Here is a 23,789-nt window from a genome sequence, read left to right on the forward strand (position 1 = left end):
GAATGTCCTAAGAAGTCCAGTGAAGAAAGAAAGATCAGTGGCACATCAAACTCTCAGTTTGTAGGTGGTAGGATTGTCTGTGGAGGTAATCTAGTCCATCTACAAAGAAGCTTTCAGAATTAAAAATTTAAGCAAGGTTTCTAGATAAAAAGATCAGTTGTAACGTCAAGTAGCAATCCCAGATACAATCAGCAAATGGATGATAATTGAAAAAAGGGAGATACTTTTTATAATAGGAAAAAAAAGTAATTTACCTAAAAACTGTTTAGTGATCCCCAAGATCTGTTCAATAAACAATAAAAGTTTACAGGTGGACATAAAAGATCTGAATATTGGAGTGATTCACTATGTTAATGAATAGGAAGACTTGATACCAAAAAAAACGGTTCTACCTAAATTTATCTATACATTCAGTTCAATTTCAGTAAAAATCCTACAGTAATAAGAAAAGATTGTTAATATAGGCAACTCAGTAGTGCCATGAAAATTAATACAAATCAAAGGCCAAAGTTAAATGAAGATATATGGAAGACAACTATTATAATTTCTTATGAAACTATAATAAACACCATTGCCCCAGGGTAATATACAGTGATTCAAAAGATTGTTAAACCTATCTTTATTTAAATTAAAATATTTTAGGGCCACGGATTTAGCTCAGCAGTTCTGCCGCCTGCCTTGTAAGCGCCAGGACCCAAGTTCAATCCCTGGTTCCAAAAAAAACAAGTAAATTAAAATATTTTATTAGGCAAAAGCTGTCAGGAAGTGAAGTATGAGTCTTTGGCCAGGGAAAAGAAATTCGAGTATGCATAATGTACACTATCAAGGACAAATTAATATCCAGAAGAAATTAAGACAGTCTAAGAAAAAGATCACAGGAATGTCAAAACCCACATTAGGAGGAGGAAGCTCCACTGGATTCTGAAGTATGAAAAGATATTCAGCCTAATAAGTAGTCCAGAAAATGCAAAGGCAGCACAGATAGTATCTTATGCCTGTCAGATTGGCATAAATTTAAATGTATGAGGAATGTAACTGTACTCTGTACCTAAAATGTACCAATAAACTCAATGAGAAAAAGAAAATAAATGTATGACAACATCAGTGTACTTTACAGAGGAAACAAGACATTTTAGAATATGCATCTCTGTATTTAAAAATATACAAAGAGCAATAGGATATATTATTGTTTGTAGATACAAGGACATGTAGGAACATGTTAAAATATTCATTGAAAGTAACTTTAAGAAGTATCTGCCATCAGGCAAAGAAGAGACTTATCTCTGTGTTTAATTGCAGAAGGGAAGAAAACAATTAGAAAGCAAATATAATACCCTGTAAACAGGATTTCTCCTTGGTGGTGGGTGTATAAATTATGAGGTAATCTGTAATCTGAAATGTTTTACAGTCAACATCTCTTTTTAAAAGACAATTGCAAATAGTCCGGCCCTGAGATACAAGCTTGGATTCACTGAGGTTGGTTGTATAACATATGTCAAAGGAAAAGCTAAATGGTGTGCAAGGCCAAGCAAAAAGGTTGCATTCCTCCTGCCTGTGACAGGAAGGAAAGGTCCATTGGGGGCAGGCAGGTGACAGGTCGAGAAAACCCCTTACTATTAAAGACTGCAGCCTGCTTCCTATATGTGGGTTTTTCTAGGATGTATTTTACTAAGAAAACAAAGTAACCCAGGGTATAATTCTTTGCTGTGAAAGATTTTAGAGTAGACTTGGGAAATTTCCCCTACAAACTCGAGATAATTCTGTTGTCAACAAGCAAAGCTCTTGACTCTGTAGGAGGTCTCGAGTTAGTTTTCCACCTGGCATCTGTTCAAACACATCTTCCCCCTTTGGAACTCACCCTCTTTGTGCTTTTGTCAGAGTAGTTGGGCTTCAGAGTCTCTGTTTTCAAATGAACAGTGAAGCAGGCATTTCAGCTTTTGTTTGTCCTCTGCTGTGTCTTTCCTTTAATTTACCTCACGAAATTAAATTGAAATGCAGGTTCACAGGCCATTTGTGCCCTGGTCTGCACTGTTTTCTTTGTTTTTTCTGACCCGTGGTCCTTACAGCCCAGAGCTCTCCCACCTGTTTGGGGTTGTGATGTTCAGTTGGTGGCACTCTTACTGCTTCCTCCCGCCCTGCCTCCTAATGCCTAGTGGCTCATGCCTACATCAGAGGGCATTTGGACTGGTTCAAAACTACAGAACCACTGAGCATCTAGAGATGAGTCTGTAGAACCAACTCTGGTGTTTGTGCCAGGCTGCTGTGGTTAGGATGTGTCCCCTCCAAAAGTCACGTGTTGCCCATGGGAAAGTAGAAACCAGTGAACCTTCAGGCAGCCACTAGGCTCTGAAGACATCTCCCTCCTCAATGGACTCAAGCCTCATACAAAAGAGGCCTCACTGGTTATTTGGCCCGCTTGCTTTTCAGCTGTGGGAGGACAGTATAGGTCTCCTCCACCCCTCTGAACCCTGCAGCCTCAGCAGCCAGCAGAACCTGCCAGCACCTGGATCCAGGACACCAGGATCACACAGTCCCGAGTATTCTGTTGTCCTGCACATGGGAACTAACACACATGCCAGCCTCAGTGCTCAGCTTGTCTGACCCCCCCCCACGTTTCCCAGCTCAGCAGTACACATGTCAGGTTGTCAGTCACACAGACTTGTTGATCTCTGAGTCTAGATTCCAACCCACTGTCCAGAGGTCTTGTTAGAGCCGACTGCTGTACTCACTATCAGAGCATCTTATTCAGCGCGTCAAGGGTTAAGCCTGAAAAATGGCGTTTCTAGCCAGCTGCTGGATGGTGTTGGTACTGCTGGTCCTGGGACCACACTTAAAGTTCCTCACGTGGTACCACATTTGAGGTGTTGGTGTCAGTTGTTGGGTGATTCGCCCTAAAGGCTGAAGTCCGGAAACCTGAGCATTCCCATGTGCTCTGGGTGGCACTGCCCCTGGTGCATTGTCTCCCTGGGCTCTCTTCTAGGTAGTCTCTGTACCACTGTATGTGTGGGGGGGGTGCCCCAGATCCTCATGGATGAGGGCACATCACTTAGCCATTCGTATGAGAAGTAACAATGGTAAGCCAGAATCTTCACTGCGTTTCAGATGATAAAACAAGCTTAAAGAGATGGCGATGTGCCTCAGGTCGTGCAGCTGCTTGGTGACAGCTCTGGGACAGATGAGAGGTAGTTAACATTTCCCCAAATGAGCAGCAGTCTCTCCACGTATCTGTAACTTATTTCCAGACCGTGAGGCATCTTTGGGACTCCTCTGTTGGAATTACTTGGACAGGCAATTTAAATTTTACATAGGAAAGTGAGGTTTTATTAACTGCACAAGAGAATGGTGTTCAGCTTTGAGGAGATTCTGCCATTTGTGCCTACATGGATGAACCTCGAGGATATTATAATCAGTACGACAGCCACAAAGTGAAACCCTGTGTGCTTTCTTTCGCTTTAGTGGGGATTGGAAAAACAAACAGGAATACACAGAAGCACTAGAAAGGCGGTTACCTGGGGAGGGGATGGGAAGATAGAGACCAAAGGATGTGGCATTTCCGCTATATAGAATAAATAAGTCTAGAGATCTGATACCCAGCTTGAGGTGTGAGCGCTTTAATGATATTGTATCCTGGAAATTTGCTTAGAGATGTTAGCTTATATTTACCACAAAATAGTAATTTCACAAGGCGACAAATGTGTTAATTTGCTTAACTATAGTAACTTCAGTATGTATGTGTGTATCAGAGCATCGTATGATAAGCCTTCAAATATGTACAATAAAAATAAAATTGTATGTCATCTTTAAAAAAGAAAGAAAATGAGATTTTAGTGAAACATCTGCATTTGAATCCAGATCCTGTTCCTTCAAATGCATTAAATACAAAATTCCTTTTTTCTGATCCCAGTGGCTTCTTATTATGTCCAGAAAATCATCTGCCACTGCGTGGTCCTTGTTGTTATTATCTGAATGTCTGTTTCTGTCGTTTGTCTAGCGGGTCTGAAAAACTGGTCCTATGGGATGTTATATGGCTGAAGGGTGAGTTGGAGGTGCCGGGTTGGGAGGCCAAGTGCATATCTCCAGAACCTCCCAGAAGTTGACCTCCTGGCCATTGAGAGCGGGTGACTCCACACAACTGATCCTCAGTGTCCATGTATAAGATGAAATCTTTCCTTGCTGGAGCTTTTGTCAGGATTTGACTCATGCTTGGAAAAACCTAAAACAGAGTTTGCCACAAATGGCAGTTGCTGATAGTAGAAACCTTCTGTCCACATGGTGTAGATAATCCAGAAAGTTGTTCGAGTGTAGAATCATAACGAGTAGTATGGTATCTACTTCTCAGAAAGGCTTTACTAACTTTCACCTTAATGTATTTATGTATCAGGCCAAGGTTTCTTCCTATGTGTGCCCCTGATTGGGCATCTCCCTTCTCTTTTTTTTTTGGTTTGTGTTTTGTTTTTTGAGACAGGGTCTCACTATGTAGTTGAGACTCACCTAGAAGTCACTATGTAGCCCAAGCTTGTCTTGAACTCACAGCAATCCTCCTGCCTCAGCCTCCCAAGTGCTGGGATTACAGGTGTGCACCACCGTGCCCAGCTTCCTTCTCTTTCTTATAAAAACTGCACATAATGCAGCATGAATAGAGGAATTTAAAAGCAATTACAAGCCAATATAAGGACAGGATATTTTTTTTAATTTTTAATGTATTTCTTTTCCTTGTCCGTGTTTCACAGTGGTCTCACCTCGATCTGATGTCTGTAAATATGTACATGTAGGAAGCCTCCAGTAGCCCAGTTTTAATGGTACACTAGCAGTTGGTGGCCTAGGTGTGACATTATGTGATCATCCAGTACATAGCTGGCTGGAGCAGACTGGAGAACAATCCCACTGATTCTGCTGGAACAGAAGCCAAGTAGGGCAGAGAGGACTTTATTTACTGCAAATGTCCAACTTCCTGGGCATCTTAGAGAGTAAGAACACTGAGAGGCTTGTTCACTTGGTAAATCGAGGATGTATTGTTGTTACTGCCTTCAGAAAGGGCAGTCCTTCACAGGCCATAGGGTTTGAAAGAGGATTCAGGTCTAACTGTAAGATTTTAGGTGGCCCCCTTTTAAAGGTGGAAGGATTTAAGGAGGCACAGGAAGGGACCTGGCATTGGCCAAAGCTTAGTTAGAAAATTTCCAGTCAGGTTTGACAGTCTGATCTATTTTCTCCAAGCAGATTTATAGATTTCCTTTGTGGGCATGCTTGGGAACTTTCCACACTTGGTCTTGGTAATAAAAACAGCAAGGGCACTGGGAGTTTGATGTGGAACATTTTGGGTCCTTTCTCCACCTGTAGTCAGGTCTCTCTGAACAGCATTGGAGCCACTGCCCTGTGGCCATTGCACAGTGGGCTCACAGGGCCCTTCGTTGTCCTGTGATGTGTGCCCCTGCGTAGCTTGGTCTGCAAGATCAAGAGCTCTGTGCTGCCCATAGTCCTGTGGCCTCAGTGAAGTCTTTGCATCAGTGATTCCTCTTCCTGGTGCCGTTTTGTTCTCTCTCATTTTACCCACAAAGTTGTTTCATGATGGTCGTAAGGTTTAAGCTGCTCCTGATTTACCGTGACTTGGGGGTCTCTTGAGGAGGCCCTAAGTATTCCCCTGCTGCTCAGACCCCTACCCCCAAAACCACAGAAAATATACTTAAAACAACTTTTGCCAACTGAATTATTTTCCAGAATGATCAGACCTTGTGCTTTCCCAGCACCTGCCCTTCCCTGTTTTTCTGCTTAAGCATGTAAAAGCAGTTCTCAAGCCAGGGTGACACACACCTTTACTCCCAGCACTCAGGAGACTGATGCAAGAGGATGGATGAGGGTGTGAGGCCAGCCTGGGCCACAGAGTGAGTTCAAGGCCAGCCTGGAATACATAGTGAGACCCTGTTTCATAAAAAGAGAATATAATAATAATAATAAATTTACAAAGTAAAGAAATCTCAGTTTATTGTATCACTTCATCTGTAAGTACTTCAATCTTTCTGTAACGTTGGACAATAACTTCTAATGATCTAAACATTGAATTTTTTAAATAATTAAACATTTACATTGCAGGTCCATCCTAACTCCCAACAAAATTAACAGTAATCCTTTAATATCATTCTAATACCAAGTTAAGTTTTCCCCTGTTGTCTCAAAAACAGTATTTTGTACTCGACTTGTATCAGAATCTCAAGAAGGCCTACTCATTATATTTGGCTAATTGGATGTTTTTGTTAAATAGCCCTAATTGAGATATAGTTCGCATTTAAAATAATTTTCCCTTTTAAATCGTACAGAATTGGTGTTCTGAATATACTCGTAAGATTGTTCGTCACTGTAATCTCATCCTTTATGCCTCGTATCAATCACTGCCCACGCCCCACCTGCAGCTCTGTCTCCAGCCTGGGTAAACCCGTAACCCTCTGTCTGTTCATCAGCCTTTAGGCCTGGGCATTTTACATCAGCGGAATCATGCAGTTCGTCTTTGTGACTGGCTTCTTTGACCCTAGCACATGTTGTAGCATGTATCAGCATTCATTCTTTTCGTTTGTTGGATAATTTTCCATAGCATGGATACAGCACATTTTATTTACCCATTACTCCATTGATAGACATTTGAGTTATTTCCACCTTTTGGCTGTTAGGGATAATGCTGCCATGCACATTTGGTAGAATCTTTTGTGTGGACGTTTTGCATTTTTTTCTGTGTATTATAGATGTGAAGAAGTTGGCTCGCTGCTTGATGATAAGAAACTACCAAATGCTGTGTGTTGGCAACTGCACCATTTTATATTGCCACCAGCACCAAGATCCACATTCTCCATACTCTTATCGACACTTAGAATTAGCCCTCCTGGTGGCTACAGCTGTCCTAGTCAGCATGTGGAAGAATTGTGTTAGGGTTTTTCTTTGCATGTTGCTGATGGGGAATGGCACTGAGAAATTTTCACACGTGTGTTGGCCATGTGTATATCTTCTTTGGAAAAATGTTCAGAATTCTCTGCCCATTTTTCATGGAAGTGATTTGTGTTTTTATTATCCAGTTATGAGTTTTTATGTATTCTGAATTCAGTTATCGTGTTCACAAATATTTTCTCCCATTCTGTGAACTATATTTTCACTTTCTTTATACTATCTCTGTAGTTCAAAAGTTGGTAATTTTGATGTCCAAGTTTTCTATTTTTTTCTTTTGCCATTTATGATTTTATTATTGTAATTTAAAAGTCTTTGCCTAACCCAAGGTCATAAAGATTTACTCCTTTATTTTCTCCTGAAATATTTATAGTTTTAGCTAGTTATTTTTACAAATGTAGCTGCATTTTACAGTGATGGTTACTTACATTACGTTTCAGTCTGCTGTCCATCTTGAAGTGATTTTAGAGTATACTTTGTAGAGCATCCAGTTTCTTTCTTGCACATGTAGATATCTGGTTGTCCCAGCACCATTTACAAATTTTATTTATTGTTTGTTTTGTGGTACTGGGGATTGAACCCTGGGCCTTCACCCTGAGCTACACCCCCAGCCATTATCATTGTTGTTATTTTAAAAGGTCCCACTAGGTGTCCCATACTGGATTTGAAATGCAGCCCTCCTTCCTCATCCTCCCCGAGTGCCACCACATACCCCACAACATTTGTTTAAAGCAAAGGGAAAAACCCTATACTTACTGAGTTGTCTTAGATCATGTGTTGAAGATCAGTTGACCATGACAATGAGTGTTAATTTTTCTGAATTTAATTCCATCGACTATATGATTATTCTAAAATCAGTATAGTATTTCACTCTTTGTTACTGTAACTTTGTAGTAATTATATTTATTAAATCTCATAATGTGTTACTCTTTTTTTAAACCATGACTGCCAAACCGAATATGAAGAATCTAGGCTATTTTTATAGCTCTTCCCGTGTTTGGCTTTGGCTAATGATATCCTGATGGTATCATCGAGCATATTCTTCTGTCTCTCTTTTTGTTGACTAGTATTTAGATCCAGGAGCTTAACTAAATGCTGGTTCAGTTATATATGTACTTATTCTTTTTTGCCAGAAATAAATTCTTAGATGCTGCTATGTTCTTCCTGTTGGATCAGTGGGGAGGCACCTATTTTCTGGTTATCCTCCTTTCATTAATATTACAAATGATCAGTGGGTTTAGGTGTTACAGATGAAATATCTGTTATAAAAGTTTCTCAGCAATTTACCACTGCTTGGTTTTAAGGAGTCACTAGAATTTTCTTTGATCTATCATTTACTTTTTTAAGAGTTTTAATTAAGTTTAATTTAATTAAGTGATTTTGGATTTCTATTCCTTCTACATTTATTTATTATGAATATTTCCATCATCTACAGTTAGAAATGTTAGAATAAATGCTTATAAATACTTCTTTTTATTAGTTTTCAGTATTAATTGGTGTCCCTCTTATATTACTACAAGATTATATTCCTCTTCTTATATTACTACAAGATTAGTACTCATATATATTTGTATATATATTACTCATATATATTTGGGGATATATGTATATGTACATACTCAGGTCAACATTTCTAGTGCAGATAAAAGATTACAGGGTTTTTAGTGAAGTATTTTTTGCTTTATATTTATTTTTATTTAATTTAAGCTGAAATATATTGGTTTCTAACAGTATAAGTAAATCCTCATTTACTTTATCCTAGTAATGTATAGCATCCCATCTACACATAATCTAGTAACCTAATTCTATAACATGTGCATTTGTGGAACAAGGAGATAAAAGAGGTATTGGTTTTGAAATACCAATACCAACAGTTTTACTTACTTGTCTTCTGTGGCTCATTTTATTCTTAAGATATATCCCCCTAAGGATGTATAATCAAAGATTGCTTTTCAAAGTTATGTAAAATGATTATTTTCTGTAATAACAATGTCAACATGACACACTGTTATTTTCAGTTTGCTTAGGCTTTTTTTAAGTATTGCTTTTTTGTAATTTCTTGTGATTTCAAAAGGGAAAACTTTAATACAAGGAATGTTCAGATAATTCTAGTTTCATGCTGCTCTTTCTTCTTGTTTTCCCGTCTTCCCATGGAGAAGCATTTATATTGCTGTAGGATTTATCTTCCTACTAAAAAAATATAGAAAATAGCAAATAATTGTTTTAAATTAAAAGATCTTTTCCTCCCTTTCTTAAGAAAGGTAGTGTACTCTATACTCTTGGGCCCTTCTTCACTTTTAAGGTGTATCCTAGAAATTCTTCCTTTAAATGTTTTGGTTTCACCTTTTTAAAATCTGACTGGTTTTGTCATGTCCTTATCTAAGCAGATTAAAGGATATTATAGCTATTATTAGTTATGCCGTAAAATATTGGGAGTGTTAGTGACTTAACCGTGGATTTTATTAACAGTCTCTTTTCTTTGCTTCTCGTCACAGAACATGATAAATGTGAAGCTTTTTTCTTTCTCTCTCTTTCTCAGTCTAAAGGAATTCCTGCCCAAAGAATACATCAAGCAGAGAGGAGCTGAAAAGAGGATATTTCAGGTATTGGAAATGTACAGACATTCGTTATTCTGGTCACGCCCTGTCCTCATTTATTAGCACGAGAGCCCTCTGCACTGACAGTTTAGCACCCTGTGCATGTATTCTTATGTAATAAATGACTAGGGACTCAAGAGTAAAGAAGCTGACAGTTCTACTTTGAACAGATTTATTATCTTAATCCATATTTTCTTGCTAAAGGTTACTTATCCCTTCTGAGAAAAAATGTGCATACATTTCATTTCAAAGCCCTTTTCCTGGTAGCATTGAAACAAGGCGACAGACCATTAAACCACACTCTTTATTCCTGAGATGTGTTTTTTTTTAAATTAGAATTTGGGAGCAATTCAAGGCTATTTTAAAAATTAGAGACTTGTCCATTCTGGGCAATCACTAGGAAACGGGGTATCATCAACTTCACCATGAAGCACTCTCGTAAGTCCAAGAGATCAAATTAATCTCGAAATGGAAAAATAAAAATATAAATTTTATGTGTTATAAAATATTTTACCCAGTGTTACGTCTAAGCATTGTGATGTACACACATATATGTTTGTGCTCTTTGGAAAAGTTCCGATTTGAATAGATGTTAGAATGATACCCCTCCTTAAAAGAACACTTTTCTGTGTTTTATTTAAAGTGTGGGTCCTGAATCTTTTGGGACAAAGTGTCCTTTGAAAATCTGATCTTAATCATTGTCCCTGTTCTGTCACACTTCACATGTGTGTGAATTGTTGCACTTGGTTGTAAAACATAGGCTGCATGGGTTCTAGCTCTAGTTTGACAGGCATGCACTTGAACTTTCTACCTACTGTGTTCCTCTTTTAGCAGATACCTATGTCATAGAGAAATCTCAGACACAGTATCACTTACTGTGTGCTCATAGCCCTTGTGCACCCTGCTTGCAGTGACCACCTCTCCCCCAGGTCCATCTGCTGGCTGAGCTGCAATAACAGATCCCCCTGTGTTCATTTATGCAGGAGCATAAGAACTGTGGAGAGATGAGTGAAATAGAAGCCAAAGTCAAGTATGTGAAGCTGGCCCGGTCCCTCCGGACATACGGTGTGTCCTTTTTCCTAGTGAAGGTGAGTTGGGCAGGGTGGAGAAGGCATTTGCCTGTGCTACCCTCTTTCTGCTTTCAGTAACCCATCTGCTATAAGCTGGCACCTGTACATATAGTGGACACGGTAACCCAGGTTTCACTATAGCCTGGAGATGAGTGAACCTGGCTGCCTGTGTGGACCTCTGGACAGCTGTGCCTTGGCTCGGATCACTGTCACTGCTACTAAGTCAGAAAGCAGGGGGCTCACTCTGCAGATGTTTATGTCCACTGACCGTCTTACTCATTACTCATGGTCATTCAGACCCTCTGGCCTAAGTAAGGGTTGTTGACCACTGTAAACCAAGCCAAATTCATGTCACCAATATGGTAATTTGTGTCCCTTAAGACACACGGGTTATGGGATTTGGTGGCCTTTATATCTGTTTTCATGTAAAGAAGTGTGTCTTTGATATTCAACTTGTGAACAAGCTTGGGTAGGCCCTCTCTGGGCGCCTTTTTTGGTGGTCTGACAACCTCACCCATTGGCTTCAGTCTCCCTTTGCTTTTCCGAACCTTAGCTCCTTGATTTTAGTCATTCGGCTGTTAGGTTTCAATGATCTCCTCTTGCTTTTAGGGTGACTCTAGGCCTTCTGCTTCTTGCCAGTGGCCATGGAGAAAGCTCTTCCCTGTAGTGGGACCTTATGTGTTGCTTATGGCAAATGGAGACGGAACCAAGTGCATTGTAGTTGCTGTCCAAGACTTTAGTGGGAAAGCAGAGCCCTGTGCCTTCTAGGAAGCTTCTCCTGATCCCATTCCACAGTGGAGCAAGTGGCTTCCTTTAGGAAGAGGCAGAATCAAGATGTCATACATCTTCCCACTGGCACATGCTGCATGTGCATTAATTACACCATTTCAACCAGCTTCCAGTCATGCAGCAGAAAACTCGAGACCCTTGCCAAGGAAGGAAGCCCATGTCAGTAATTTTGTTTTTAAGAAACTTCTATACTGAGTGAAAGTTTCAAACTTTAAATAGATTTTTGAATGATGCTGGATTGCCACCTAGGTAGCCCTGACTTCATTTAGCAATAACAAAATAGTATTTAGTCAACAGTTTTATACAAGGCATTTCTCAGTCAAATCTATCAGCAACTTAGTGGAGAGCTACTACTATTACTTTCTGTCGATGAAGGAGGAAATAGAATTCCCCACGGAATCCTCTGACTCATCCAGGGCTACAGGGCTGGTAAATGAGGAGCCGAGACTTGAACCCAGGGCTCTGATTGACAGGCTGTTCCAAGTGCTGGCGGTGCTGCCTGACCTGGAGTGACCCCACTTGAGAGGTGACACCTGCTTCCTCATCCCCATGTCCCACCTGCACAGGAGAGAAGATCTGCCTGTGTCAGAAGGGTGCTTTTTGTTTGTTGTTAATGAAGGGTAACCAGTGTTCTGTGAGTTCCAGCGCCTCATAGGACAAATATTAACACATTTTTGTGACATCCACCAATTTCTGTCTATTTTCTTCAGTCTTTCTGTGATTTTTCAAGTATGAAGTTCATCTCTGATATTCAATTCACCTCATCTTCCCCTGACATCAGACTTTATGTAGAGTCGGTTTCCTGTGATGTGCTGAAGTGCTGTGCCTCTTGCATACAGGTTGGCAAATTACCTAGAAAATCATATGTAAATAGAACAGAAAAGCATTGACTAGCAAACTGAAGAGAACACAAATTTGTTTTCCAAAGACAAGTCAGTACCTGGGAAAAATCTGTTGATAGTCAATAGGATCTTTAGAGGGACAGAACAGAACCTCCAGTTATAGCAGGGTCTTAAGAATTTGATCAGATCTGCTTTCATAAACTTAGGTAAAGGCGAAACAAGAAAGTGGTGGTAGAAATTTCTTTCCTTCCTTTTTCCTTTTCTCCCTCTTTTTTCCTCCTTTTCCTCCCCATCCCACTTTCTTTCTCTTCTTTTTGTTCAAATTACATCTCTGAAGCAGGGAGTCAAGACAGTAGGTAGTAGCACTTCAACCTTTATTTATATAAATTAATGTGGAATTATATATACTTGTATGCATAATACATATAATTGATTATATATTATATGTGTTATAGATATAATTTATATATTATATAATTATATATTACTGCTTTGTACAATACTAATGCAACTTTGCTCATTTTAATTTTTTGCTTAATGATCACATCTATTATGTCATTTTATTTTATAATTTTCTCTAATAGATATAATTTACTTAACCATAGTTTGCCTTCTTTTAACAGAAGTGCAACTGAGAATTCAGGAATGACTCAATATGCTGAATTAATGAACCTTCACAAGCACATCAGTAGGCTTAGTAAAATGTCACTGTGATCATTTTATATAAAGATGCTAATAAATTCAACATCGCCTCTTTAGAAAGATTTCTTTAAGATTCTAGAATACAAGTGTATTTGCTCAACACGATAGAGTATGTTTCAAACCTGTCATCAGTATCATGCTTAACAAAAAATGCTGGAGACAAATATATAACAACTGGAATCAGAACAAATGTGGCCATTGTGTCATTCTGCTGTCACATGGTCTTGGACGTCCTAAGAACTGCTCCTAAGATATAAAAATGAAACCAGAATACTCACGTTAGGAAATGAAGTATCAAAGTTGCTACTTGTTAATATGACTGTTAATCTTACAAGATATACTGACATTCAAACTTTCTATTTTGAAATAATTATATAGGAAGTTGTACAAATGATATTGAATCAAAATATCAGATAATAGTGAGTAGTGGTGAGGCTGTGGAGAAATCGAAACCCTCGTACATGGCTGGTGGGAAGGTAACACACTGTAGCCATTTTAGAGAACAGTATGTTGCTTGTGTAAACATAGCGATGCCTAGAATTTCATTCCTAGGTACTTATGTGAAAGAGGATTAAAAATTTTGTACATGTATGTTTACAGTAGCCTTTAGCCACACTGCGGAAACAGCACGAATGTCTATCAGCTGGTCTGTGGATAATTTATGACATATCCATACAAAGCAGTATTAGTCATAAAAAGGATTGGCGTACATCCTGGTATATCCTGCAACATGGATGAACTTTGAAAATTATACTAAGCAAAAGATGCCAGTCACAAAAGCTTACATAGTATCTTTCCATTTATGTGCTCTGTCCTGAGTAGGGAAATCTATAGAGACAGGAAGTAGGTTACTGGTTGTTTCGAGGATAGGGTATTGATAGCTAAAGGGTGTAGGGTACATTTTTAATGTGATGAAAATATTCTCATATTGAATCGGCAATAGCTTACTAGTTTACATGTACTCACTTGTGTAGGGGGCTTTTACAGCCAGTCATACGCTGCTCTTGCCCCCATTCCTGGGAACCACAGGCCTCTTGTTCATCTAATTTTGTTATGTCAGAAATATTATGTGAATGAAATCATATGATAGGTAATGTTTCGAGGTTATTGTTTTCATTCCATATAATTCCCTCGATATCCATGCAAGGGATAATGTGTATCCGTGGTTCATCATTTCTGCTGAGTAATACTCCGTGGCATGGGCGGACCATGGTTCATTTAACCATTCACTGTAGGATGTCCCGGTTATTTCCAGTTTGGGGCTGTTGTGACTAACATGCTATGAAAGTTCACATGCAGACTTTTGTGTGGACCTAAATGATCACTTTTCTAGGATAAATGCCCAGGAGTACAATTGCTAGGTCACATGGTAAGTACATGTTTGCCTTTATAAGAAACCACTAAACTGTTTTCCAGGGTGACTGTATTATTTTACGTTCTTAACAGCAGTGCATGCATGAGTCATCCAGCTTCTTTGGATCTTTTCCACTGTTTGGTGTTACAATTTCTTCTTGTAGCCATTTTGCTTGGTGTTTGGTGATGTCACATTGTGCTTTAGTTCATGTTTCTCTCATGGCTCATGACCTTAGTGCATCTTTTTATCAACTTATTTTCCATCTGTCTGTCCTCTGCAGGGAAATGTCTATGTCTTTGGCCCATTTTCTTTTTTGTTTGGCACCAGGGATTGAACTCAGGACCTTGTGCTTGTGAGGCAGGCAGTGGCACCACTGAGCTAAATCCCTGGCCCTGGCCTATTTTCTAATTAGATTATTTGGAGTTTTTTCGTGTGCGGCTTTGGTAGTTCTTTATTCCAGGTCCAAATCCTTGTTAGATATATGGTTCATAAATATTTTCTCTCAATCTGTAGCTTGCCTTTTCTTCCTTTTAAGGAGGTCTTTGGCAACGTAAAAAAATTTCATGTTAATGAAGATTTTATATTTTATCAGATTTTCCTTACGTGGATCTTATTTTAAGTTTAATTTCTAAAAGCGATTTAGCCCTAAGTCCTGAAGATTTTCTCCTACATTTCCTTCTCCAATTTTTACTGTTTTACATGTAGGTCTCTCATCTACTTTGAGCAATGTTCATGATTTGCTCCAGCACCAGGGATTGAATGAGCTATTTATTCATCGTCCTCTATTGAATTTGTTTTGCGTCATTGTCTAGTTTCACTTGAACACATCTGTATGGGTCTGACTCCAGGCTCTATTCTTTCCATTGATCTATATTTCTCTCCCTCCGCTAATACCACACCATGGTGAGCACTGCAGCTGTTCAGTAAGCCTTTACACCATGTAGAGTGATTTTATTCACTTTTTTCCAAATTGATTTAGCTATTTTAGGTCCTTTCCTTCCATGTACAATTTGAGAAAAAGTTTGTCCTTGTCTACAAAAACCCTTGCTGGGATTTTGGTAAGAATTGCATTGTATTTATAGATCAATTTGGAGAGAATTGATTTTTTTGTAATGAGTGTTTCGATCTATTAGCAGATATTAGGTCCTCCTTGATTTCTTTTTCCATTTTCTTTTACCATCATTTTGTAGTTTTCAGCATACAGACCCTAGATGTGTTGCAGTATGCACAAAATTGTTGTCATTTTTATATATATTGCTAAGTTCAGTAAGCTGGCTACCTAAATTCGTTAGACACATGTAACCACTAAACTAAGCCCTTAGGGTACATAAAATAAATAACCCAAGCCATTTGAAGTATATGATAAAGATATGTAGAATAGTACTCCCCCTGAAAGACTTGTATGCCTGAGGGATAAAGTTTTTTTGTTTTTTGGGTTTTGTTTTATTTTGTTTTGGGGGTTTTTGTTTTTTGTTTTTTGTTCTTTGAGACAAGGTCTCACTGTGTAATCGAAACTGACCTGGAACTCACTATGTAGCCCAGGCTGGTCTCAAACTCACAGTGATCCTCCTGCCTCAGCCTCCCAAGTGCTGGGATTACAGGCATGCGCCACCATGCCTGGCTTGGGGATAAAGTTTTTAAAAGCATAAAAAACACATTCCTTTGACCTCAAACTGAATGTAGCACAAAATTCTGAAGGAGATTCATTGACATAATTTAGGAAATGAACTAGAAGCAAGTTTTGCAGCTTCTCATTCATGACTTTTGCAGATTCTTTTGGAAGTTCTAAATTACATAAGTAAATACATTGTAATTTACTAAGCAGTGAAGGACTGATATTGAACACAGTCCTGAAATTAGTCATAGGTATTTTGAGAGGACTCCTAGATATGTTTATAAATGCTTCTGTCATGTTTTCTTCTATATCTGTGATCCCTTTGTCCGTATATTCGCTTGATGCTGTTATACTAGAAAGTGCTCACTTACAGGAGAGGGAAGGGCTTAGCCTAGAATCCAAGAAGCGATACACACCTGTGTGAGAAATAGCAAAAGCTTATGTGTTCTCTAGGGATATATCTAACCACTCTAAAGCTCAGTTTCTTCATCGGCAAATTAGAATGGTTTTGTAAGTGTTCTAATGAAGGTTAAGTGAGCTACTAATGTATAAACAAGTGCAGTACCTGGCATGGGAGCCTATTTAATAAACGTCAAGTTTCCCACATCTCCCAAATCCTTGGACCTAGGCCCTTCAGCTTTCCAATTTATTTTAGCATTCCTAATGTAGACCCAGGGAGTGGCAGATTTTTCCTGTGAGAACACAGGTAGTAAGCATCCCAGGCTCTGCTGGCTGTACTCCTCTGCTTACCCTCACAGTCTGAAAGCAGCATAGGCAACATGATCGAAAATGCTTGTGCCTCCCGTAAAGATTTATTTAAGGACTCTGAAATTTGAATTCCTATATCACAAATGTTGTTCCTCTTTTGATTTTTTGTTTTAAAATGGAGAATTCATTCATAGCTATCAAGCTATAAAAAGGGCACTAAGTTGAATTTAACATTGACTGTAGTTACCCACCTTGACGTAGAAGCTTTTCTATAAATCGTGTAATGAGTCCATGTGGAGTAAGATTAGATGACAATATTCTCATTGTCTAAGAATATGAAATAAAGATCTGGGGTTTAGATCCTGGCTTTGCCAGTTAGTAATTTGGTCTTTGATGAGTTATTTTACCTTCCATCTCTCAGCCTCAGTTTGCTCACCTATAAAACTGTAACTTCTTAAGAGACTTCATTCAGATGCAGTGGTACCTTGGTTCATGAACACTTCTATTTGAGAATAGTTTGGTTCACAAACAGAAGCATTTGGCAGAATTTTGTTTTTGTTCACAAACTCTGCATGGGGTGACCAAGATGACCATGCCCATCTTTCCCACATGAAAATGAACATGGCCATCTTTTCCAGAATTGTCGAAAAAATGAAGTTCATAAACCAAGATACCACTGTAGTATAGATCTCAGTAAAAGGGAGCCTCAAATGTCTATATTCTTGTGCTAATTAACTTTTGAATTTCATCAAGATTCACTAAACAAAAACCTGATAAGCACTGATACAGCATTTCTCGTGACCTTCATGGAATAGCATTGCACTCCAGAAAGTACTATCCATGTATAATCATTTTCCTTTCCAAATTTGCCTTTGAAATTTAACTGCAGTCATATCCACAGCTTTGATGTGAGCTACTTGGGGAGTGAAATTCCCTACTCTGAACTATCCGAGTATCACAGAGGGCAACCTGCAGAGTATCTCAGAATCATGAGTGAAGTAAAAAATTTTAGCCCTCATTTTTAGAGAAGCAAATGACTAATAAACAGAGTCTTTATCTTTGTTTTGCTCTTTAGCATCCAGCCATTTCTACCATTCTGCTAAAACAGTTAAGTATACTCATGACAAAATGAAACACACAAGCTGGCCCTTTGGTGCCCAGTCATTGTAGAACTCAAGTGAGCTAAGCTGGCTCATGGAGAAGACCCTTTTGGCATAGGCCATGTTGAAGGAAATGGCTGAGAGCCCAAGCATGCCAAAATCTTAGCTTACCGTATCTCTCCATCCAATTTGGAATCTCAGATGTGAGGCACAGATGACATAAGAATCAGCAGTTCTGTGCCTGTGAGAAAAGCCAGCCAACAGGCCAGCGTCCTGAGTCCACAATATCTGTTGATAAGGGTTTGAAAGAGGAGAGGCTGGGCTCATTAAGGGATCCCACCTCTCTTTGGTATATTACCTACTTTCTCTTTCCTCTGAAGTTTGCAAGTTAGACATCTTCAAAACCAAACCAGCTATCTTAGTTATGTTTCTCATTGCTGAGACAAAATACCCAACACTAAAATCAAGCAACTTAGAACTCATCTCCTGGAGATAAAAGGTGCTGGTCTGTATAGTTGCTGGTTGGGAAGGAGAGGTGTGGAGCTGTCTGAGATTTGAGGCACAAGAAGGAAGACAGCCTAATCATCTTCTGTCCCTCTACTTAATTCCCACCATTGAGAGACTTGGGCACGTCTCTACAGCGGGAGCAACACTATAGCACCAGCCCAGATCTTAGCCATTGACTGTTGCATGTACTCCAGCTATACTGCATTTTGTGAGTAGCCCCTGATGTAATTATATTCCTGGATGGCAGCCTCTGTTGCCAGTTTCAGTATTTTTCCAGTTCCTTGTATTCTATTCCCTGGTTGTGACTTGCTACTGGAGTGTCCACTGTAAGTTGTTCAATTACTGTGGCTTCCTCTCCAGGCTGGACAGAAGTCCAGGCAATCTGTCAGGATTCATATTCCTGCATCCCAGAGACCCTCAGTGGGGACAAGTGCGGAAGGGAAAAGAGGACAACAGCTGCATACCTTATTTCACCTGTCATGTTGTCCCAGTCACGGCAGCTGGGCTTGTACCACTCGCACGTGACAACTTCACTGCTCGCACCTCTTAGCCTGAATCTCTTGGTGACTCCCAAAGACAGATTGGATTATGTGGCATCATCTGCCCTGCAGTGATTCTACCTCTTATGGAAGGAACTTTTTCTAAAAAGAGTTTGACTGTTCTCAGTATTTTATAAAGACTTAAGGCTGGTAGGGTGCCATCTTCACCCCTGAGATGCCGCAAGGTACTGTTTTACCATCGTGGCCCCCAGTGAGAAGCTGAAGGAGAACTGTGACCATCACTTTGTGGGTTCATCAAATGGCCACTGAGCAGTGGCAGGGTGGGTTTCAGCTTTGTCTGTATCCACTTTCTTCAGGAAGACAGTGCATCGTGGTGGACAGTCTGCTTTGAAGTTAGACGCGTTTTTCAGCTACTCGGATTTGTGCTCAGTTTGTGACTTTACTGCTTGCTACCGTCAACCTCCATCAAATTAAATCTCTTCATTTGCAACCTGAAAACAACGATGAAACTGGCCTTTTGGAGATGCTTTGAAGATTAGCAAATAATTCTGGTTAATCAGGGAGCTTCAGCCACGTTTTCGGTGCCTGGGCCCGGTCCTGGATGTGGGTACACACACCCATGCCTATGTGTGTTTCTCAGAGAACAGCAGGTTAGGCATTGCTGGTTTCCTCCAAATAGTACATGCAAGTGTTTTTCCCTTAACAATGCTAAAAGTACATGTACATTAAGTGAAATTTTGGAACAAAGGGAAAAGCACAATAGTACAATTCACATGAGATGATCATTGCCAGCAATTTGTATGTACTATATATAAATGTACTTTTAAAATTATTTCACAGAGGGATTACAGTACTGACATCTGGATTATTTCTAGTTTTTTACTGTGGTAAACCTTGCTTTGGTTTCTGGTGGCACAATCATTACATGTATAACTCAAAAAACGAAAAGTTCCCAAAGAGGAATGGTATCAAATGTAGGAATATTAAGGCTTTGGACAGGTATTGACCCATTTTCTTCCATCCAGCTTTTGCCATTGTAAACTTTCATGAGTAACCGCCTGAATTCAAGCCTTCCTTGATTGTGAGAATTTTTTTTAAACTCTGCTATATGACATAAAGAAATTTTATTTACTTATAGTTTATTGTTTTAAAAGAATTTTCTGTATGTGTTCTTGAGCAGTTTGTTGATTTATGAGAATAGTTACGAATGATATATAGAGTCTTTTACTATTACACTTATTATAAATATTGCTTTCCAGTCATTTGCTTTTCACTTTTTCTTCTAATGAGATTCTTTTCATTTTCTTCTTTCCCTATCCTTTTTTTCTTCTGGCTGTGACTGTGTTCCCATCCCTCTTGCTCATTTTTCTAAGATGTATAAAAAGTATGTTTATTTTTTGTTGAACCAACTAATCTTTTCTCTATAGTTTCTTGTTTTGATGTCTTACTATAAAGTTATTTCTCACTCCAGAATCACAAAAACACTATGCACCTGTATGTTCTTCCTAAATTATTACTTTATCATGAATTGGTTTTGGTGTGCATGTGGGGTAAGGACCCATTATTTCAGTAAGCATTAATTACATCACAAAAACTACTTTAAGAATTACTGTGTACAAAAATACTAAAAATGAATCCAAATGGAAATATATTTTAGATATGTTTTAAAGGAGAAATCACCGTGTTTCCTAAGGAGCTCACAGTTTGTGGCAATTTTAGCTAATTTTGAATTATTTTAATTATTCACCCGTTTTTAGTTACTGATTTGGCTAGAATGATAGAAATACAGTATTTGGAGTTCATCTCATCTTTTTCTCTGGGTAACTTTTTCATTCTATTCCCCCCTTTTATAAAATTTTATTTTATTAGTGCATGTTTACAATACAAGCAATTTACAGTCATCTCGGGGGAGTTGGTACCTGTACCTAATATTGTTCTGTCCCTTCTTTCTGGCATGGTCTGTTTTGCGAGCAACCCTTGCTGCTGACCAGCGTCTTTCCAGGGCATAGGACTTTGTGAACCTTTCTCTTCTCTTGGTGTCTATTAGCTCACATCCTCTCATTCAGTAAGTTGTTTGCTTTCACACCAAACCTTGGTTTTCAAGTATTCCTGCCTGCTTTGAAACACTTGTGTGGAGGGTAACTTCAGGTAAAAGATGAAAAGCTACATTGTATCCAGGGATTTCTTTTTAAGTGCTAATATTTGTTCTCCCCTGTTTCAGGAAAAGATGAAAGGCAAGAACAAACTAGTACCCCGCCTTCTCGGGGTCACCAAGGACTCGGTGATGCGTGTGGATGAGAAGACCAAGGAGGTGCTGCAGGAGTGGCCACTCACCACGGTCAAGCGCTGGGCAGCCTCACCCAAGAGCTTCACGCTGGTATGATTGGTGGGCAACAAGGTTATGGGCATGGCTTTGGGGATCAGGAGAGACACCAGATCCTAGCCCATTGGGTGTCTCTTGCCATAGACAGCCGTTATAGAGAGGGAAAGGTGGTGCTGGCCCATGGACTGGGAAGTGCTGGTCGAGAAGGTGTAAGCAGACTCAATGGGTACATGCAGGACTAGGTTTCTCAGGCCACTGTTTCCCTTCTAGAGCTCTCCCTTGGTCTTCTAGATTGTCGACTGGAAAAGACCATCACCAGGAGGATCTCAGTGGTGCACCTTTGTCAACATCCTAACACATCCTGAAAGGAATTTTGCTAATTCTGGCAGGCCCCTACACAGGCGTTCCTAAGAATTGTGATGTGCTGAGGATTATTCTCCCAGCCAGGCTAGAAAGACCACTGAGTATACAGTGGAAACAACGTAAGATTTGGAGTAACATCAAAACACCAGTTTATCATTTTCTAGCTTTATAACCTTGTTCCAATTGCCTGTCTTGTCTGAGCCTTAAATTTCCTCAGCTATAAAATGTGGAAAGTGATAACCTACTTCTTCTCCAGGTGTCCAGCATTAAATGAGATGATGATAATAAAAGCACTTAATTTAAAATGGATGGAAAGTAGGGAGAAGATGTTTATGCAGTGCCTTCAGACCTCTTATTTCCTCCTCCCAAGTTCAGTATTTGCTGTTAGTGGAATATAATCATGTGTCCTTCTAGAGCAGCGTTTACTTATGGAATAATAGGGCAGATGTTTTTTATGGCAAGTTGAGCAATAAGAAAAATCAGAAAGAACTTGAACTTGTCAGTTTCTTCAGAGCCCCTGAAGTCTTTGGGGAAACACTTGAAATACCAATTTGCATCTAGATGAGGTCTCGTAATAAGGTTTTTCTTGAGTGAAAAGAAGAAATTTGCAAGGAGTAATTAGTCATGTAATTTGATCAGAAATTGATAGGTTCATGCCAGCTGGAAGGAACCCTTAGAAACTGCACATTTTTCTCTAAGCAGTAGCGGCTGTACCTTCACAGACCTTACAGTTGTAGGAAATCATGAATTATCTGTAAAATAAACCAATATGAAATTGTTTAGAAATTCTATAAAAAATTGCTGAAATACTTGATAGGGTTAACTTTGAGGAAGGAGGTGGAAAGGTACATAGGGGACAATTATGCTTTGTTATAAAAATTTATTTAATTAAAAATATGTTCTATATAAAGCTGTATTGGTGTTTGTAATATGGAATCCTTCTTTGCTTCCTGCTTCTGCTTTTTATTTCATTTCCAAGTGTTTACAGAGTCTCCTGCTATTGATTTCTACTTTGATTGTATCATGGTCATTTGTAGCAAGATTTCCCTGTTACCTATTACTGATTGTTAGTTTGATGCCATTGCGGTCCCAGAACATACTCAGTATGGTGTCAGTTTGTTTTTTAATGCAAAGATTTTGTTTAATTTCATTCTCGGTGGATGTTCTGTGAGTGCTAGGAAAGAATGCACATTCTGTTGCTAGTTCATTGCGTTCTGTGATACCAGTTAGATCTCAGCTAGTTGGTGGTGTTCTACTTTGCTACATGTTCGTTAATTGTCTGACTGGCAGTTCTGTCATTTTTCTGAGAGTGAGGTTCTCAGCAGTAATTGTGGATGTTTCTATTCTTCCCCTAGTTGTATCACTTTTTGTTTCATGTATTTTGAAGCTTTGTTGTTTGACATCTATTTGTTTACAATTTCTATATCTTCATAATGAACAATTCAACATTGTTTTATCAAATTATTTTGCCCTATTAAATTTTTCCTCTGATGCCTACTTTATATTGGCAGTAATATGCCCATGTATGTTTGGAGCTGAGGATATAGCTCAGTGGTAGAAGCACTTGGCTAGCATGTACAAGGCCACGGGTTCGATCCCAAGCATGGGGGGAAAGATGAATGTTTGTATAACCTGTCTTCTTCAGTCAGTCCTTTTACTTTCAATCTACATAAACTGTTTTATTTGAAATAAGTGTCTTGTCGATAGTATAATTAGTTGTGTTTTTTTTCTTATTAATCCTTTCTATCAATATCTTTTTGTTGGTATATATAGATTATTAACATTTAAGTTAATTATTGACATGTTGATGGTTGAATTTCTCATTCTATAACTTTTTCCTCCTGTTTTCTGTTTTTTTGCTTCCTGTGGATTACTTGAACATTTTTAAGAGCTGCATGTTAGTCTGTTTATTTTGGATTTTTTGGCATATGACTTTGCATGATGTTCTTATTAATTTTGCGAGGTATTAACACTTGTACATTTACCAAAAGAAAAAAAAACATCCTTGGTATCCCCCCCAAAATTTGTACATTTAAAACTAATGACAGCCTACTAGTTTTGATGTTTACCCCTTTGAGTGAGGAATAAAAACCTTACTTACAAATAGGTCTTTTTACCCTCCCTAACTTTTGAATATAATTGTTTAAGTATTTCCTTTATACACATTTAACACATGAAAAGGTGTTAATAATTTTTGCTTCAAACATAAAATATGAGTAAAGAACCTCATGAGGGATGGATAGTCTGTTATATTTACATCTTTTTTTAAATTAGTACATATTTACAGTGCTAATTACAGTGAATGAATACATTCACTCTGGGTAGTTGGTACATGTAATGATACATCTTAATTCTTTTTAAGTCTCCTTCTCCTCCTCCCCTACCACTCCTC

At 38.8% G+C, this 23,789-nt stretch overlaps 1 protein-coding gene across 8 annotated transcripts in view; it reads left to right on the forward strand.

Annotated features, from left to right (window-relative positions):
* The window catches only part of Tln2 (talin 2), a 392,497-nt gene that overhangs the window by 237,158 nt on the left and 131,550 nt on the right, over positions 1–23,789 (forward strand). For all 8 annotated transcript variants that reach the window (XM_033756129.1, XM_033756128.1, XM_010641220.3 and 5 more), the window contains 3 exons: positions 9,467–9,530; positions 10,508–10,612; positions 20,933–21,088. In XM_033756129.1, the coding sequence (XP_033612020.1) occupies positions 9,467–9,530; positions 10,508–10,612; positions 20,933–21,088 (325 nt within the window). The remainder of the gene's footprint in view (positions 1–9,466; positions 9,531–10,507; positions 10,613–20,932; positions 21,089–23,789) is intronic.

Source organism: Fukomys damarensis, unplaced genomic scaffold, assembly GCF_012274545.1.
Source record: "Fukomys damarensis isolate Sample0158 unplaced genomic scaffold, DMR_v1.0_HiC HiC_scaffold_25, whole genome shotgun sequence".
NCBI classification, from domain to species: Eukaryota; Metazoa; Chordata; class Mammalia; order Rodentia; family Bathyergidae; genus Fukomys; species Fukomys damarensis.